Source organism: Camellia sinensis, chromosome 15 (assembly GCF_055761805.1).
Source record: "Camellia sinensis isolate YWXY chromosome 15, ASM5576180v1, whole genome shotgun sequence".
Taxonomy (NCBI): domain Eukaryota; kingdom Viridiplantae; phylum Streptophyta; class Magnoliopsida; order Ericales; family Theaceae; genus Camellia; species Camellia sinensis.
This window is the reverse complement of record NC_138975.1, coordinates 131,086,363-131,106,254: the sequence shown is the minus strand read 5'-3', so window position 1 is coordinate 131,106,254 and position 19,892 is coordinate 131,086,363. Positions and strand designations below refer to the sequence as shown.

Genomic DNA, 19,892 nt, shown 5'->3' with positions numbered 1-19,892 from the left:
ACGACCTAAAGAATCCACCGATGACTCCTCTCACTCGAACTGTGTGACCGCCGAGGAAGAGGATTCGCCGACACAAGCCGATCTCTTTTGCCACACGAAACATCAATGAGAACACAAGCCTTCAAGGATCAGTTATCATACTAACCTTTAAAAGTATCAAATAACTATGCTGTAATCTTTGGCTGTCGTTGACGGCAGAGAAGTGGTGGTTGCGCCACCGTGGAGCGAGTGATAAAGATTTTTTCCCTCCCAAAAAAAAAACCCAAAAACGAAATGATTTTAAAAATTAAAAAAACAATTAAAAAGTGTGGGGCACTTGCAATGTGTCTGCCTTGAATTCTTTCCTGAATTTTTTCAATTAGACACTTACTAAAATTCATTAATAATTGTAACTTTTTTATTAGTGTATTTTCATACAGATTGTGTAATTTTTATCTTAATGTGTCCTAAGTCAATTTAACAAAATCTCATTATGACTTTTGTTAACACGTCTTTAGGTGGCATGTTAAGATAATTTAAAAAGATTATATATTCTCTATTACATGTACTTTCATTCAAAATATACAATCTTTTTAAAATTTCCTGATATGTGACCAAACAAATTTCATTAGCAGATACGGGATCAAGATTAAATTGAATAATCCAAAACAAATTAATTATGCATTTGGTTCAAACTTTCTCAGGATAACTAATCCCAAGAGGCCGTTTATCCGGTAAGTGCAATTATGTATACACTTTCTCCAAACCTAGATTTATTACCACTCTTTTGAATCATATGTAGTTTCAACACAGATGTCAAATTATATATACACAACAAACACATGGTATAATGTCACAAATTTTGGAATACGAAAGATTTACAAAGTCAGAATCACAGCATTCTAACCCAGACAAAAAGTCAGAAATTTACAAAGAAAAAAAAAAGAAGTTATCTGATGATTTTTTTGATCATAAAATCAGCATTGTCTAAATTTCCTAATTCTAGCTTCGGTTAGTAGTTCAATCTCAAAAATGTTCCTCACTGTTGCTAAATATTTTCAACAAGAACATTTCTCTGTAATAATTTTTGAAATTGTCTGTGTTCCAATATATTTATACAAAAAGGTCAAGCAGGTAAGTTAGTGCTATACATCATATACAGGTAAGCGTTCCTCAATATAGACACGGCAAATTGGGCATTTCTTGCACTTCTCACAGCAGGTACTGCACCAAATTAGATGAGAACCCATAATTCATCGTAAAATGATGTAGGCAAAGAAAAAAAAATGAAAACAATAACGAAGAATGTAAATAAAAAAAAAATGTATTAGGCTAGAGGTAGACGAACATACCCACAAAGGATGCGATGCCTGCATGGAAGCAGGACTACACTGATCTCTCCCTCAAAGCAAACCCGGCATAAAACTTTTTCCTGACAAGTCCACAAGATAATTTGTGTCAATGTGGAATCAACTTTATAACAAAAGTTTACTTAAGATTAGAAAGAAACTTTGGCGTGTTACGATTCAAATAAATTGATATGCAATCACAAATCTTACACATCAAATCAATACAAAGAATTTAGGCCATGTTTGTTTGGGGCGCACTAGATTAGGTTGAATTAGTATTTCCATAACTAATAGTTCTAGGACTACGAATCCTTTTGGATTATGTATCCTATCCTATGTTTGGATTGAGCTAGGATTATAAGGAGGGACTAATAGTCCAGATTTTGGCTTAATCCTCCAATTTATATCCCTTCCCCCTCTGTAGGATTGAGTAGTCCATCATATGTGAGATACCATATCCGGATGGATTGTTAGTCCGTACTTCAGTTGTTTAACCAAATATCGGATTCATAATTTTATTGGACAATTAGTCTAATCCCAAGCTCATATCCACCCAAACAAACATGGCCTTAAGGGATTCATGTAAGGGATTCATGTAAGTGCAACTGTTTAATGACTAACTCAGTTTGATACCATGCACATCAAAATATGTAAATTTCTTGTGAACTTAATGGTTGAAAAACTGTATTCAAACATCTAATAAGCACAAGGTGTAATAAAAAATAATGTGGAACAGTAAAGCATGTAATCTGATTAGTATAAACTTAGTATAAAGTCCTATAACAGGTTTATATTGAATGGGAAAAAAAAACTAAAGCCATAAACTTAAGAATATTACATTTTGAAGCCTTTCATACTCCTGCTGGCTAAATTTTGTGATTTCTGTTTGTTCACCAAGAGCTGCTTGAAGTCTCCAAACCTGACATGCAAGAGAATCAAGTGCAAAACAGGAAAGAAATACAATCAACCTCGAGCACTGTGTGATACAATAATTGTAATGAACACAAAGACTTAATCATTTCGGAGACCCCAAAAAAAAAAAAAAAAAAAAAAAAAAATTATAATGAAAACCAAGAAAATAATGACTTAAAACAGGTAAAATGGAAAGGGATACTATGAGATATATGATCACCTCCTCCGCAAGATCCTTCTTAGGCATTTTCTTCACTATTTCAGGAGGATAGCCACAAAAAGTGTTATAACTGTATATATAGGAAACAAATATATTAGCAAACCAAACCACATATGCAACCATATCTAGCATTCTATTATGCCCTAAACACGTAATGCAGCAGATAGTGACAATGACAACTCATTTTCAAGATTTGACAAGTTACATATTTACAGTTTAAATCAATCACATCTGTACTTACGTCATAAATCATCTGGTACTTTCAAAGGTTAGTGCAGTTACGTACATCACTGTCTTTACTGAAGTAATACGGACGAAGTACTCAAAAATATATCACCATAAATGGGACAGTTCGCAGATACTTCGATGAGTACGTGCTAATGTTGAATGAACATATATAGAACTAATAAACTAAAGAAGAAGAAGAAGAAGAAGAAGAAGAAGAAGAACAACAACAACAACAACAACAACAATAATTGATGTTGGATCTAAACAACAAATTTCTTCTTGTTGTTTGAAAGGTCAGTGGAAACAAAAGGAAATCAATGTCAGAAGCTGAGAAAGCCCTTCATTTAACCAAGATCGAAAAGAGAATGAGAGAGACATTTCCAGTGAAGTGGGCATATATTGAAGCATACCAGAAATTTGAAGCAGATCTTTTTGGGTTTGGAGTTTATTTTTTTTACGCTTTTATTCTTGTTTTCTACGTCTTTTGTTTGGTTGTATGAAGGTGGTGCTCTCTTGACAAGTTCTCTAATATAATTTTCTTTTGAGAGAGAGAGGGAGAGACCTCCCCCCCACAAGACTTAAAGAGTCAAGGAAGCCTATTAAACTACATAATCACTCCCATCTGAATCCCCATAACTGACAGATCCTTAAAGAACCCATCTAAATATTTCAAAAAGGAACCAAAAACCTAAAGGAGACTTGAGTGAAAAAATATGGATATTTTTAAGTTGGAAAAGTATACGAGGACAGCAAGATATGGCAAAGAAACTAGAATATTTGGATAACTTCATAATAGCTAATCTCCATCAGGAAAACATACGTATACTGCTGATGAACAAACTCAATTCAGGGCAAGGTCTAAGTCTCTAACCAAACCAACATGGGTGAAGGTTGAACAGGACTAGTTGCAGGTAAACCACAGGCTTGAGTTTCCCAACAGTAGGCTCAGATCAAATAATGTGTGCCCTTACATTGTAGCATAGAACCTATGCTATAATGCATGAGAAGCATGAATCAATATCACTATCAGCTCCAGCATGTAACCTGGGGCTGGGAAGGGTTTTTTCTTTGGTTTTTGTATGCTTGATTAGCATATGTAAGCTCCACCTAAACAAAGACTCGTGCAATTGCAAATTAACACAATTAGACCACACAAACTGGGATATGTGATTAGCATATATGACCATGCAGTCCATACGCAACTCATATTCTCCATGTGGCAGCACAACTGCCATTAGACAAAATTGGTCACAATTTCATTTGGCGGACAGATTATGTTCATAAGAGGTGTTAACAACTTAAATAGATCCTCATATATGCTGCCAAACCTTCACTAGTTCTTATCTCTCTGCCTTTTATAGCTTGTTTTCCTTTCAAACATTCAAATACCTGGCTCCAAATAGCTGGCTAGGGTTTTGTTGAGTTAAATTAACCCCTTTCATTAATTTTCAAGTTTCAACTTTCAATAAGCATGTATGGTTTCACAATCTCTTCATATTTTAAGCAAATAATTAAAACACTTTTAGATTCCTTGGCCATTCACTTACAAATTCACTTCAAAATGTTGTTTTTTTGTTTTTTGTTTTTTAAAATTCTTTTCATTTTTCCTCAACTAAGGGGTTGTTTGGGATGTCCTAAATAAGTGCACTTTTTGACTTTTTGGACTAAAAAGTTGAGGAATAAAATATGGTTGTTTGGGTTAACTTTTTGACTTTTTATGGAAAAATGTATATTAAAAAATTGTATAAATTAGTGTATAGGAAAAAATTAGGATTGAGAGTTGTGCAGCCGTACTTTTTTACTTTTGGTGAATAGTGATAACTTTTTAACTTTTTGCGTAGTTTTTTGACTTTTTGGCCACATGCCAAACTTGGCCTAAAAATGACCAGCCAGCCACAATCATATAAGATCACAAATGGACATATGAAAGACGTGCAATCTGTGCATTTCCAGTAAATTTTATATAAAATACTTACCCAGAGGCCCCAGCTTGAAAAAGTCGAGCCTGTTCTTCTCGGCTCCCTTCATCAATTGACCACCAACCAAGAAACCTGTTTGTACAGATAGTCAAAGAGCAGTGAGAATTACTTAATACCAGTAGTACTTTTCATAGATATGACTTAGTAAGTGAACAACCTGCCTACTCTACATTTTCTTTGTGATGAAATGTGTTGAGCATTACCTAGAGCCGCGGTGCAAGTACCCAAAGCACTCATGTACTATTGAAGAAAACGCAAAATATTGTCCCATGGCAGCTCCACTACGTAGTAAAAGAATGATTTTTTCCACCAATCTAGACATGGCAAACAGGACGCCAACACCTTGCAATAGAAAAAGAGGAGAGAAAATAACTGGAAGTGGGATATCTCTAGCTGCAGCAGGTGTCCCCTGAAATATTAGAGCACTGACAGATTTGTTCATAAGACATTCCAATGGGTTAAAAATTTTCAACCATCCAAAAAACATAATAAACACAAAAATGAGTCACAACTCATACCTCCAAGCGCATACAAAGGAGGACTTGGAAACCAATTATCGGAACTTTCATAATATGCCCTCCAATATCCTGCAGACCACACATTCTATCCTGGGACTGATCCTCTGATGCAATTACTAAACCACTGTTCCAGTCAAGGTATCTTATAGTTGAAGAAGATGAGCTGGCTTCCTGAGTACGAGAATTTCTATGTATCACTGGATTAGACCACTTTGTACAGACAAGAAACGCAAAACACTCTGCAATGCTGTGAAAGGGTGGGGGGACAAAAGCCTAATAATCATCACTTGTCATGCACACAACATAAATAAAACCCAAATATGAAGGTAAAAATGGTAGTAAAAACATGTGTAGCAGTACCCAAAATTAACAAATAAATCCCACCATCCTAGAGCATTCACATCACCTGCAATGTCATATAAAAGAAGATCGAAACCAGACAATAAGTAAATTGGGATAGTAACTTATCATTATTACGAAGCATATATGCAAACATAAATGGCATAATTAAATTGTGCAAGCAGATTATAGCATGCTGTGATTGGGTAAAATTTGTAAATGCGATACTGCAGTTAGGGAGGCCACCGTTTCCAAATGGGGGTGCATATTATCCGAAAACTGTATGAACAAATATAGCAGTATCCCTAAAAGCCTGCACTATACTGTGCATTAAACAAAGAGTAATAAAATATGAGGCAAAGGCCCTCCTGCATGTCGAACAAATTTTTCATCCTTTAAAATAGAGTCTCGTCGTTACAAATTGTCCAGAAAAAACAAAACTATGAAGCATGCCAATAAATCATTTGCAGAAGAAGACCTAAAAGCAACCGAAGAAACAACGGGCTGATGGAGACCATCCAATGTCCCAAACAAATTCATCACTCTATCCTGGCAGTTCCAGTGAAAGATATTGCCAAGTTTCCCATTGATACAGAAAAGTACTTATTCACTGTCGTGCAGTTGGACACCATGCCAAAAGGTCAAGAAACTGCCAACAAAGGGGTGACAACTGCATTAATAATCCTTCCAAAATTTTGCCCTGGACCCATGTCCCATGTCCAAACATGAGACAAATCCCATGACTGAAGGATGGAAAGAGTTTAAAAAATCATAATTTATAGTCACGTCTGTTTAAGATGATACATTAAAAAGGTTAGGACGCAGCTTCAAATGAAGCAAGCCACCATGCCAACTTTACTTCAAGAATGTCAAGCTCAGACCCATAGCATATTTTGAAAGGCAATTTTTCTGAAGATGAAGATCTCTGACACCTTTACACCAAGTTTCTTACGAACTTCTCAACATTCACCATCCTAATTAAATCATATTCTTTCGTTTCCCAACCCCTTCCATCCACCATATATATGTACATGTACAGATATGTACCAAGAAAAGTTTCTAACCACAATCACCATCTTGTGTGCATTTGTTGCTTTTTCCTGTCAAAAAAACTATCAATCCTTCAGAACCTTTTAAGAAGACACATGGCTCCAATTAAATAAGTACAACTTGCACTTGTGAGCTCTACCTATCCAGACTCCAGGTAACAAATTCCACATTTCGACAAAATCATCACTACATATAAAGTTTGCCATATCAGCAACCAAGATTCCAAGTTAATTTTCCTATCCATTTAACTAACCAAAAGTTTTTGTTAGCAAGAAAACATTTGAAAGCCAAATCAAGGAAAATATGAATTTCTTTCAAGGCATCTAAAAACTGAAAAATAAAAACCTCATTACAGTGAATTAGTAAAAGACGGAAATGAGGTCAAGAAAAAGCACTATTAATGGTTGCGCATTCCATTGTAAAGTAGAGGAAGAGTATGAAAGAATATGAAGAATTACCGGACAGCTTAAGGAGCGTGAACAATGTAGCAGCGGTGAAGAAAACCATGGAGATAGCCACCCAGAAGTGCTGAAAACATTAAGTTGTCATTCAGTAACACTCATCTTCATAAATATTTAGCATATCTATCTACCTCAAAACTGAAACAGCATGTTACACTGAAATACTTTGTGCACATGATATCTATTGTAGAAAATTATAACAATAATCAATATCCTAATTCTTAGTGGCAAAAAAGATCTACATGGTTGATATTTGCCTGAGTGATGCATGAGGACTAGAGCATACACTTAAGAAGAATCAATCTTAATTTTCAAAGACTCAAAACTTTGAAGCCCAAGGTGTTTCAGAACTATCACCAACAGAGTCAAGCCTCCAAGAAAGAAACACTTTCTTCAATGATGTAGAGGCTATAATTACAACAATAAATTTTCCCTCAATACCACCAAACTTTATGTTTGGCTAGTAACAGGATTACTCAAAAGATCAAAAGCTTCATTAAGACAACTGAATAAAAGCAAAAGAAATTACAGCAACACCAAGTCAGCTGACAACCAAAAACTTAGAGGGCCAGGTTGGGGCCTTCATATGCCTGCAAACTCCAACATGACAGTCATTCCTAATAGAACAAAAAACACAAAATCTTCACACCAGATGCCAATAAACCACCTGGATGCTGTGGGTATGGCATCTAACAATTCTTTCTATAGGAATGATGCACTCTCCTTTTCTTTTTCTTCTTCTTCTTTTTGTTATTATTATTATTATTATTATTATTATTTTTGGTATGAGAAAAAACTAAAATCAAATTCTAAGAGGATTTTCTTTAGAAGTTATGTGTTACCTTCTTCTGGTTACTAAAAGTGGACTTCCTGATAGACTGTTACACATAGAGCTTGTCGTTTGATGTTTTACATTTATAGTCAAACCAGCTTGACAATTTTTGGCAAAAATTGATGCATTTATTACAATTTAATAGTAATCTACATAAAGCTAGACTATGGCATCCCATGAATAGTTCATTAAATCAACTAATGCAGCTAAACTTACAGGAAGCGTTTCCCATATCGCTTCATCACTTGTACTTTCATCATCTCCCGGCAATAAAGCCTTACACATTCTGTAGAAGGAAACATACAAGTTACAAGACTGCAGCAACATGATTTCATCAAGTATGAGAAATCATGTGGTGGAGGGGGGTAGGAAGTGAATGTGGTAAAAGGCAAATTTTACACTACAAGTAGACATAATACTAATAGAGGATCTAGTCTCATCACTGTAGTAAATATAAGGGGACAATAGTTAATTTATTGGTTATTAATTAATTAAATTTTATTATTAATTAATCAAAAGTAATAGTGTAGTGGTAGTGATAGTGGTAGTGATGGCAGCACCTATAGTACAAGTAAAAATATTATTACCATGTCAGAAAGAGCTGAAAAATAGTAAAATAGGATTCAAAAGAATATGATGATCATCTTATCATCACATGATAGCCCTTGATAAAGAAATAAAATAAACAAGAATCTTGCAACCAAACAAAAGAGACTTTTTTTATTGGCAACAAAAGTAACATTAACTCTCATCATTTCAGTGTGTTTTGTAATGTTTTGAAGTATTTTGGTATGTTTCGGTGAAAACATTGGAATTTTGACATTCCACTATTGTTTCATTTTGGTTTCCTAGGAAGTGGAAATGTTTCAACTGTTTTCAACAAAAAACAAACAAAATTTTGTTCCTCGGAACACGTTAAATGACACTAGCCATTGATTTTTTGCCCTTCAAGGGAGAGAGGGAGGGAGGTAACAATGTTGCAGTTTGTCAGGCATGCTCCTGACTATAAATCAAGTCATAAAAAAAAATTGTTCCTTTCAACGTCCAAACCAAATTGGGGCAAGTAAATGGGTGTCTGCCTCTCAGTCCTTGAGTAACTGAGTTAACTGATATGGTAATGTTACAGAGATCTAATTTCATGCATCAAAATTTCAGCAGTTTATATGGTTCCAAGAAAATTTACACACACAAAGAGTACACATGTGAGATGATTTCCTAAAAACAAAATATGTAGCATGTTCAACTTATAATGACTTGGAAGACAGTAGTTAAAGCAAAAGAAGGCATGCAGAAGATATCAAGATCAATATGACATTAAAACACATGATTCGAAACTAAAATGTAACAAGAACAGTGATTACGAATTCATGCAGGAGAAAATACCTGAAATTGTCAATTAGGATGATTATTTCAAATGCCAGCAAAGGAAGGAAGACAAACTTCAAGTTTACAGCAGCAAAACCGTTGACTGTACACAAAAAGAAAAAGAAAAAGAAAAAGAAAAAGAAAAAAGAAAAAAGAACACATTAAAAAGGTCTACAAACTTGACCAATTACTACTACACATTAGAAACAGATTTCTTATAGGAGGAAATGACACTTTTATCATAAATGGGCAAAAAACCTTTAAAAAAATAAATAAATAAATAAATAAAAAAAGAAAAAAAGAAAAGAAAAAAGGACAACTAACTAGCTAGTGGCTAAATTTTTTTGTACTACTGTGGAGTATATAAAACAAATACAATTATGCTTCAAATTTATTACAGGAAGTTCCCACGCATAAACTAATACAATGGGCCCTACAAATTTAGCATAACTACACTGTGCTCCACTTGAGATGTAAATTTACATAATGCCTATTCATTTTTACACAAAAATGCATATTTTACTCTTCATTATTGTCGTGTCCAAACATCACCTGCAATCAAACAACCATATTCCATATATGATAATATGTACTATGTACCTAAAACCAAACACACCTTCCCATCATCTCCAAAATGGACCACCACCAACTACTACCACCAATTTATACCCCCTCCCCTATCACCAACAGAGCCAACCCACCAAAACCACCACATCTTCCTTCCCCAACCACCATTGCCCACAACCACTAAAGGGCACCAAACACCTATGGCTGTGGCACCCCTAACCCTACATCCATTGGTGATCCCATGCCTTAGAGTGAAGTGGCAACAGTATCACTGAGCTTGCACCCCTCTCTCAAGCCACTGGTAGCACCAAAATCACCACTAGTACCCGCACCTCCATAATTTATTTATTTTTATCAACGCAGTGGGAGTGGGGGTTGCAGTGGAGGGAATTGAAATGGAGGTTGCTATGGAGGCAATGGAGGTGAAGGTGGTGATGGAGGAGAGAATAGACAGGGAGGGTGGTGATGGCTCACAGTGGTGGAAGGGGAAAATGATGGTGGTTTGTTGTATGATGAATTTGTCATTTCAAATTAATGCAATCTTAAATGCAAAAAAATATCCAAGGATAAGAAACTAATTTTAATGTCTCTGTCATCTCCATTTAGATCACCATTACAAGAGGGGAGGTTGGTGCAATTTTGTCAAACTAATGGGCTTGTTCCTTTTTTCCAAAAACTAGAGGGAGGTAAATATAATTTACCCTATCTTTTATTATGAAAAAGTTAGAAAAGAAGTTGAAATCCAGACCAACCAGTTGGGGTTAGGCACCCAGGTGCACTCATGCTATAGAGTGATAGTGACAAACAAAAGAACTAGCACACACATACAAACAACAAAATTAATAACTGTGACAAGGTGTTGATTTCCTACCATCGATGCTCTGAAGATATACACAGATGAGCAGTTCGAATGCGATAAGCAATGGTGTCGCAACTATAGCATGACATGGTGCCCACTGTGAAAAAAATTGGAATCTTTATGATGCACATTCAATATAAGCTGTAAATTCTGGCATCACTAAATATGTTATTGTTTACTATAAAATGTATCTCGGGAAAAGATATTATGAAGCATGAAAAATTACATGACGACCATGGGGAACAGATGGTGCAGGCAAAGAGAACCTTCCTCGTGCAACAACTGAATGAAAAAGCCAAAGTGGGAAGAAAATGAACCTGCAAACCAATGTCAACATTTATGATAATTCAGGAACTACAAATGGAAGACAGTTATATTCGAACCATAATAAAAACGTTTCAGCTCCAATGTTGTCAGTGTCTCAAGCATCCAACCCACATTGTGACACTAGAACAATTATATGTTCAAGCACACAAGGAAAATCTTCCAACAAAATTTACACTCAAATTCATCAATGTTGCCACATTCACGATATTGCTAGGGGTTAAAGAGTTCACAGCATCCTAATTAGTAAATTGAAAGTTCGGTGAGCCTATCCAATGAATGACTAAGTGAACAAACCTCAACATAAATATATACACATATAAAAGAAGGTTCACCTCTTTGCATGTTGCTCAACAAGAATTAATCATTAGTCACAACATAAAATTACACTAATGTTTGAGAAGGTTCATATGGAGGTACACGTGTTTGGTGCACTTTTATGGAGAAGAATATAGTCACACATGAGGGCAAGTGTTGAGAACATACATAATAAAGTTACCATTCTCTCTAACAGCTTGTACATTTACCTAAAATGGTGATCAACAAATCAATAAATGGGTGTGTCTAAAACAAGGGTGAAGAAGTCAGGTTTTATTGTTAGAGATTGGCATGGTAAGCCCATATTTGGCGCATCAAACAATTTATAACAACAGGCAATTACAAATGGAATCTCATAAGGGTGGAGGTTCGGTATTGATTTTGATGAGATCTTAGGTTGTTATTTGTTGTTGTTTGTCATTTAGAATTCCACGTTGTATCAAATGGATGTGAAAAGTTCTTTTCTATATGGCATTCTTTATGAGGAGGTATATGTGAAGCAAATTGAAGGATCTGAAGACCATCACTGTCTTGTTCATATCTAACACTCCATTTGGATAGTGGGGTGAGAAAAGAAAACAAATGATTGAGAAAAAAATTAAAAAAAATGATCGTGTATTCTCACTATTATGTAACTTATGAAAGCAAAGCATGTGAGAGAGGGATATGATTGAGTTTTTTTTTTTTTCTTCATTGGTATTTTAAGAGTATTATAAATATTTTATAACCAATGAGCTTGTTTCTCACCAAATTTCACCACTTTTGGTGAGAAATGAAATGAGCAAAATAAGAGAGTTCTCTTTCTCATCATTTCTCCCATTTCTCACCTAATTTATAAACCAAACATGATAGAGTTCTCCTTCTCATCATTTCTTATCAATTCTCACCAAATCAACCCATCCAAATGGAGTGTAAATGTTAAAAGAGATGTTCTATGGTCTCAAGCAAGCACAAAGAGCTTGGTATGAGAGATTAACGAAACTATTTTTCACATACATGCTTTGTCTAAGATAGACTGACAGAGCATTGTTCAATTGTAGAGTTGGGGAGACATTGACATTGCCCAAATTTATGTGAAGGACATAGTTTTGGTTCCACACCTAACTAGCTTGCTTATTATTTTGAAGGACAAATGAAACATGAGTTTAAAATGCACATAATTGGTAAGGTAAGCTAAATTACTTATTGGGACTAGGTTAGACAACTGAAGGAACCGGTATTCTTGTCTCAATCCGCATATGCAAAGGAGCTTGTGAAGAAGTTTGGTTTTAAGATGCTAAAGCTGCTCAAACTCCTAAGCCCATAAGTGTCGAGCTTAGCAATGATACTAAGGGCAAGAATGTTGTTGATCCAAAGCTCTATAGGAGCATAATTAAAGTTTGTTTATATCCCAAGCTCCATGGTTTTTCACTTGAAGAGAGTTGTCTTCAAGGTTTTCCATGATGAAAAATAGTTGACTCTCTTTTATATATATCTGTATCTGTGTGTAGATTCCTGTGAGTTTATTGAATATCATTATAATAAGAAATGTTGAAAACTCAATTTTAATTGGTAATCTTCCTTACCAGTTTGGCATATTCACCCCCTAACCCCAAGGAAAATTTGACGCTGATTGTTATGGACTAAACCCTGCAGGGATATCCTTGCTTACCGCTGGACCAGCCCCCTTGACTCTAATAATTATAAAAATTTAAAGTGTATTCAAGAAACTTCAAAGAAGCTAGTGAGAACCATGTCAATCACTACATTTTCCTTATTGCAATGGTTCTCACAAACACCAAAAGCGCATGGTTAAGACCGAAATCCATAGACACAACTTTGTACCAAGCGATGAGCAGTTGCAAAGCCAAGAGGCAGCCTATAGAAAACGGTTAAAAGCTGAACCAAGGACAATTATATACTAAAAAGGTACAAAATAGGAACCTTCCAATGTTCTCCGCTGACAACAAACAAGTATGCATAACCTTAAATATTATGAAACAGCATTACACCTTACCCTTTAAATTTGACACTTCCATTTCTCTTAAGCAATCCTACTCTAAACTTGTAATTTTTCACCCCAATTCAATTATCCCATAAAAATTCAAATGAAACCCATAAATTTTCAGATTTGTTTCAGACGACTAAACTAGGAATTCCCTCAGTCAACAATTTGTGAAAATCCAATTAACCCTTTGCTATAGGAAAGGGTTAAAAGCCCTACCAATGACAATTATATAATATATAAAAAAATAAAAGAAGTATAAACCTCAAGTATTGTGAAACAACATTACACCTTATCCTTTATATTTGACACTTCCATTTCTCTTACACTTTATTCACCCTTCCATTAATCTTCTTCCATGAATATGTGGTAAAGGGAAAGGGAAACTAATTCAACACCTACGCACACAGGTATTTTCTCAACCCAATTCAACAATCTTATAGATAATTCAAATGAAACCCAAAAAATTTCAAAACTTGAGTGAACTAAAAATTCATTCAGTCAACAATATATGAAAAACCCAATCGAGCTCGAATCATGTAAACCCATGAAGATGTAATAAAACACAGGTATTTTCTCAACCCAATTCAATTATCTCATAGATAATTCAAATGAAACCCAAAAAATTTCAAAACTTGAGAGTGAACTAAAAATTCATTCAGTCACCAATCTATGAAAAACCCAATTGAGCTCGAAGCATATAAACCCATTAAAATTTAATAAAAATAGAGTTTGGAAGAGCTGATACAGACCACCAAGAGTAGTCGACGGTGTGATCGAGCTTGAGAACGAGCAAGATTGTGAAACAGAAGAGGAAGGTGTGGGCAGCGAGGGCTTGCACAGACTTCGCGACTCTTCGCCAGTTCATTGCTTTCCTCCCAAGCATAAAACGTAAAAGGGTTTTTTGAAAACACAACTTCAAAGAAATCTGTGTATTTGTTAACTGTGAGACTCGATCTTTGGATTGATGGGTTGAATTGAGGAGAGAGAATTTAGAGTAGGAGGAAGAAGAAGAAGACGAAGCTAGAGAGAGAACGAGAGGAGAGAGAGAGAGAGAGGGTGGTTTTGGTTTTGGTTTTGGTTTCATTCATTCAGAGGCGCCATTAAAGATGTAAAAAACAAAATAATCAATTACTTAATCAATTACTCTCAATCAATTACTCTCAAAATAATCAATAAAATAATCAATTACTCACAAAATAATAATCAATTACTCTCAAAATAATCAATAATAATCAAATAATCAATAATAATTTACTCTCAAAATAATCAATTACTCTCTTTCTATCTTTCTCTTTCACTTTCTTTTCTTTATTTTCACTTTCCTTTCTCGGATATATACAATCAAATTCTCGCCCATCACCATCTCTCTCATGGTCGCTTTCGTTTTCTCTCTCTAACGTAGATTACACTTCACGCTACTTTGGATGATTTTTGTTTTTAATACTACAAGAGTTGTTAACAAAGGGTTCGTTTGGTTTGTATATCCGAAAAAATTTTGAGAAATTTTTTCTACAAATAAGTTTTTAAACGTAATCAAACTAAATAAATTTTTTTAAAAAAATTTCTCAAAACTTGTAAACTAAACAAGTTTTCCAAACAAATCTCTTTCTCACACACATCAAATCAATCACTTTTTCCAAAACTCTCTCTCAAAATAATTTTCCAAAACATCTTTTGAAAAAAACCAAACCAAACAACTTTTCGTACTTTTTATCTCTAAAACACATCTCTCAAACACAAACCAAACATACCCAAAGTGTCTCGACGGATAGCGGGTTGTTTGAGGTGTCTTAAATAAATGTATTTTTTATTTTTTTAAATTTAAAATTTAAGAAAAAATATATATATTTTTAGATTAATTTTTTGACTTTTTATAAAAAAATATGTATTAAAAAATTGTATAAAGAAGTGTGTAGAAGAAGATTAGAAATGTGGGTTGGCAACCGTACAAGCTGTGCAATTGAATTGATAGTAAGAAATTATTGGCCAATGTTTGGGCATTGCACTGAATTGTTCGGCTCGTGGGGGCCATCACGGGTTCCATTTTGATAATCTGAACCGTTCAATGTGTATAACTCGTCGAGTACTATATATTGATTAAAAATCACGTTGATCGGATATTGATAGTTATTTGATCAGATTTGTTTTTGTCAATCGTTAATTATAATATCATCCATTTTTTATACAAAACTGGTATGATCATGTAGTTATCGATATCCGATCAACATGATTTTTTACAGACATATAATACTCAACGAGTTCTACACATTTATCGGTTCAGATTATCAAAACGGGACCCGTGATAAGTCCCCACGAGCCGAACAACAGTGTGTTCAATTGCACCCAATCTAATCAGATTTGTTCGGCCACACTGCACGGGAGCAGTGATTGCTTACCACACTCGCTGAGTTGTACTTGGGTTGGAAAATTAATTTTTTAATTTTTTTTTTAAATAGTGATAATTTTTTAATTTTTTGAATAATTTTTTGACTTTTTTATTTTTTTTAGAGTTGTCAAACTTAGCCTTAATTTTCCTATTCTACAAAATTGAAAAAGATTATAAATAGTATATGGTTAGAGATCAAATTACCCTTTCTTAAATTATCCCTATTTTTGTATATTTTACATAATAATGAAACTTTTTTAGGAAGATTTTTTTAAAAAATTTATATATACTAATTGATATGTTAATTAGTGTATCAATATATATTATGGTATTATAATTTTAAAATTATGGACCGTATCTATTATACAAAATATAAAGATCTAAAACCTCTAAAATTATATCACATCATCTGTTAGTACACTAATTAGTATATCAATTGGTGTGTATAGCTTTATTTTTTGACTAATGTTATGTGCACCAAATAGTACACTAGAATGTACCAATTGATGGTGTGGCATAATTTAAGATGTTTTTTGTATTTGTAATTTATATAATGAGTATGGTCAATAATAATGTCATAATTAGTATTAGCACACTAGTTAGTACACTAATTGGTGCATATAGCACACTCTTATTTTTGTAATACTTATATACTAATTTATCCAAGTTAATTTCTAATAATCCATTTAGGCTTCGTTTGAGATGTGAGTTGACTTTTTGGTTATTTTTAGGCTCTTTTGGGAAGAGGTAAAAGCTAAAAGTCAATTTTTAATCCATTTTAGGTCACATCACCTCTCACGTTTTTTATACATTTTTTCAAAAAAAAAAATAAAAAGTCTGGTTTTAACCATCTTTTAAAAAAAATATTTTTTTGACTTTTATGAAAAAAAAATGTAATGATTATAATTTAAATATGATAACTTTTAGCCCGAAACTAAAAAAATTATTTTATCAACTTAACCCAAACTCACATGTCAAATAGCTATGCAAAAGACCAAAAACCTAAACTCTAGATTTAGCGCCAAAAAATGGTAACTAATAAATCTATATTTTAGAACACTTACCCCCATTTGAATTAGAATTTATATATTAGGAGAAAATCATAAAATCTAATGAGTATTTAAATAATCTATATTTTAGGAAAAAATCACTCTAATTTGAACACTTACCCCCATTTGAATTAGAATTTATATATTAGGAGAAAATCATAAAATCTAATGAGTATTTTATTTAAAATCTTACTCTTTTAAAATTATGGAAGCTAATAAATATTCTACTTTCATACTTTTTTATTATCTGAAAATTTTAAAGGGAGATTTACTAATAAATCCCAAAATTTGAACTTATGAACTAGTTGGTCCCATTTTTATTCTACTAAACCGTTTAGTCCCATTCAATTGTGAGGGACGTAATTACCCTCATTTAACCGTTATTGATGCGGCTGTTACGGGAAAATTGGGTGTGGTGCATGTGTGTCTCACGTGCATAATTAGTGAATGGATGTGTGGTGTGTTGCAGGTGATACATTGTGAGGGTGTCACAGATTGGCAAAGCGTTGTAAGGGGTTTTTGTTTTGGGCTGGGTTGGTGTGTTTGGGGGTTCACACAGGCAGACACACACATTCACAACACACACTCAAGACCGAGATGCATACACATTGATAGATTTGAACACACACCCAAGGGACCATTAACACACACACGATTGAGGGAGGGAGAGGATTACACCCAGCAGCCTCAGCATCTCTATACGCACACAAGCAGATCAAACACATCGAATCGTTGATTCCACCGCCTCGATCCTTCGAGAATGGAAACCTAGGGTACGAATTGATGACTGCTTGATCGAGCCCTACGACGGCGTTATTGTTGTCTTCGTTGTCGTCTTCAGCGACGAAGATTATGCGGGAGAGGATGATGCCGTTGTCGGAAGAAGTTGTGGTGGTGGTGGTGGAGCTAGGGTTAAGGTTTTGGTGGCGGTGACGATGGCGAAGGCAAACATAGGAGACGAGGAGGAGGGTGGAGAGGAGGATAAGGAAGCCGAGGGCGATGGCGATGGCGATGGCGATGGCGATGGCGATGGCATAGCCGAGGCTGAGGCTGGTTAGGTAGTTGGTTGTGGAGTGGGGGGGAGGTGGTAGTGGTGCGCCGCCGGGGACGACGGCGGTGGTGGTCACACACACACTACACACACCAAACCCAGCTCTCTCTTCTCTCTCTAAGACACACACACTGCTGGCTTCAACACACCCACACACACACACACACAATGATACACACACACAGCACACAATGCACACAATACACACGAAATGAGCAACGTTTCCAAAAAAGGAACTGATCCAGCAAAACAGTCCCACATTAAACCAAGAGCACTCTCGTCCACACAGTTAAACAAAAATGAAAAACAAAAAACAAAAAGGACCAAATCAACCCACCAGCAGGACTATTTGGTATAATAGAATAAAAGTGGGACTATTTGGTATAACAGTTTGTAAAGTAGGATTTATTGGTAAATAATCCAATTTTAAAACAACGCAACAAAAAATTTAAACAAAAATTAAAATATAATGTAAATATTCACAGTAAATAATAAGTATATACAATTAACCTTTGAAAAAATAAAACACATATCAAAATAGAATGTGAATGTTCAAAATATATAACTAACATTCAAAAAATAAAACTTATACCATTTGTCAATTACATATTTTAGTTAAAAAGTTAAAAAGTCACTATAAGTTATCATATCACTCTCTCTATTTTTCTGCACATCTTTTTGTGAAAAGTCAAAAAGTTACTAAAATAGTTTGTTCCCAAACGAGATGTGAATGTTCATAGTTTACAATTAACATACAACTACCGTTAAAAAAAACTAAACTCATATCAATGTGAACATTCACACAACAACATAAAAACATAAAACAAAATTGAAAAAAAAAGTGAAAATTAACTATTTCAATTGTTCAGTTATAACAAAAAATGATTGTTTAATCAACAAACATAGTAACAAAAACAACAAACATACAACTAACATTCAAAAAAATAATATTTAAACCAAAATATAATGTAAATGTTCACAGTTTACAATTAGCATACAACTAGCCTTAAAAAAACTAAACTCATACTAATATGCACATTCACACTGCAACGTAAAAACACGAAACAAAATTGGAAAAAAGTGGAAATCTACTATTTCGATTGTTCAATGGCAATATATAAAATTATCAAATAGTTCATATATATTAACGCACCTTATTTGAAAAATCTATATATAATCAACTCCAGCATAATACGAGTAAATAAACTACATAATATCGATGACTACACAAACCGACGAAGCTATTACGATTTATGTATAACAATGGAAAAAACCGATTGTTCATCGCCGATTTACCATCACTTTATTACGAGTCCATTATCATCTCTATCATCAGTTTACATGTACAATTAACCTTCTCTTCCAAATGTTCTTCCATAGCAAGATCTTATTGTAAAATAATGGTGAAAGAAAATTTTTGATAACGTGAGTCCCTCACGTTGAGGCAAATAAAACACTAAGAACAATAATTTTATAGATATATATACAATATTTTATATATATCATAAATAAAATATATATATATATAATAAATGATTTTATCTCTCCTAGATATGTGATATAATATATATACATATTATAATAAATCTATAAGAGTAAAATAGTCCATATAATATATAGCGATTTCGATTTTGACCAGATCCATCTTGTATTATGGACTTGGGTTTTATGATTTTTGAATGTTGTTCATGTCTTTTTCCGCTTATTCATGCTTGAGTTTGGCTATTGGGTTGTAATGGTTGTGTTTGGAATAGGTTGGTTGCTTGGTTTTCAAACCTTATGTTGCCCAGATTTTTGCTTTTCCGCTCGAGCGGCACTTCTTGCGCTCGAGTGGGTTTTGTGAACTCTCAGTACTTTTACTGGTCTGCAAAGCTACTAGGAGAGTGTGTTCTACGCTCGAGCGGCGTTTCCTATACTCGAACGCGTGGACGCTCGAGCGATGTTCATTTATCTGCAAAATTACTGGATGTGTGTATTCTGCGCTAGAGCTTCATTTCCTGTGCTTGAGCGGAACAAATTGTTATGTCTGACACTCAAGCATCAACTCTTACGTTCGAGCGGACTGTGCGTATATCAGTTCACAGCAGCCTTCTTTTTCATCACTTTTTCATCTCTTTCT

At 34.3% G+C, this 19,892-nt stretch overlaps 1 protein-coding gene across 2 annotated transcripts; it reads right to left on the bottom strand.

Annotated features, from left to right (window-relative positions):
* Nucleotides 1-822: 822 nt before the first annotated feature.
* LOC114309207 (uncharacterized) lies at nucleotides 823-14,699 on the bottom strand. Of its 2 annotated transcripts, XM_028254905.2 has the most exons (15): nucleotides 14,037-14,699; nucleotides 10,885-10,975; nucleotides 10,671-10,755; nucleotides 9,251-9,335; nucleotides 8,084-8,153; nucleotides 7,033-7,102; nucleotides 6,589-6,624; nucleotides 5,546-5,591; nucleotides 5,186-5,432; nucleotides 4,871-5,076; nucleotides 4,665-4,739; nucleotides 2,461-2,530; nucleotides 2,167-2,247; nucleotides 1,332-1,411; nucleotides 823-1,203 (listed from the first exon to the last, which is right to left on the bottom strand). In XM_028254905.2, the coding sequence occupies exons 1-15, from the start codon at nucleotides 14,369-14,371 to the stop codon at nucleotides 1,125-1,127; spliced, it is 1,656 nt and encodes a 551-aa protein (XP_028110706.2). In that variant the 5' UTR covers nucleotides 14,372-14,699; the 3' UTR covers nucleotides 823-1,124. The 2 variants fall into 2 exon arrangements, with proteins under 2 accessions (XP_028110706.2, XP_028110707.2); XM_028254906.2 differs by lacking the exon at nucleotides 6,589-6,624.
* Between the last annotated feature and the right edge of the window lie 5,193 nt (nucleotides 14,700-19,892).

What these genes read in the sequence shown, in the direction of transcription:
- LOC114309207 (XM_028254905.2), bottom strand. Translation starts at nt 14,371, where the DNA reads ATGAAACCAAAACCAAAACCAAAACCACCCTCTCTCTCTCTCTCTCCT. An exon ending in GATTTATTTGTTAATTTTGG is followed by an intron (nt 5,433 to 5,545) that starts GTACTGCTACAC and finishes ACCCTTTCACAG; the next exon opens with CATTGCAGAGTGTTTTGCGT. An exon ending in TTTCAAGCTGGGGCCTCTGG is followed by an intron (nt 2,531 to 4,664) that starts GTAAGTATTTTA and finishes CTATATATACAG; the next exon opens with TTATAACACTTTTTGTGGCT.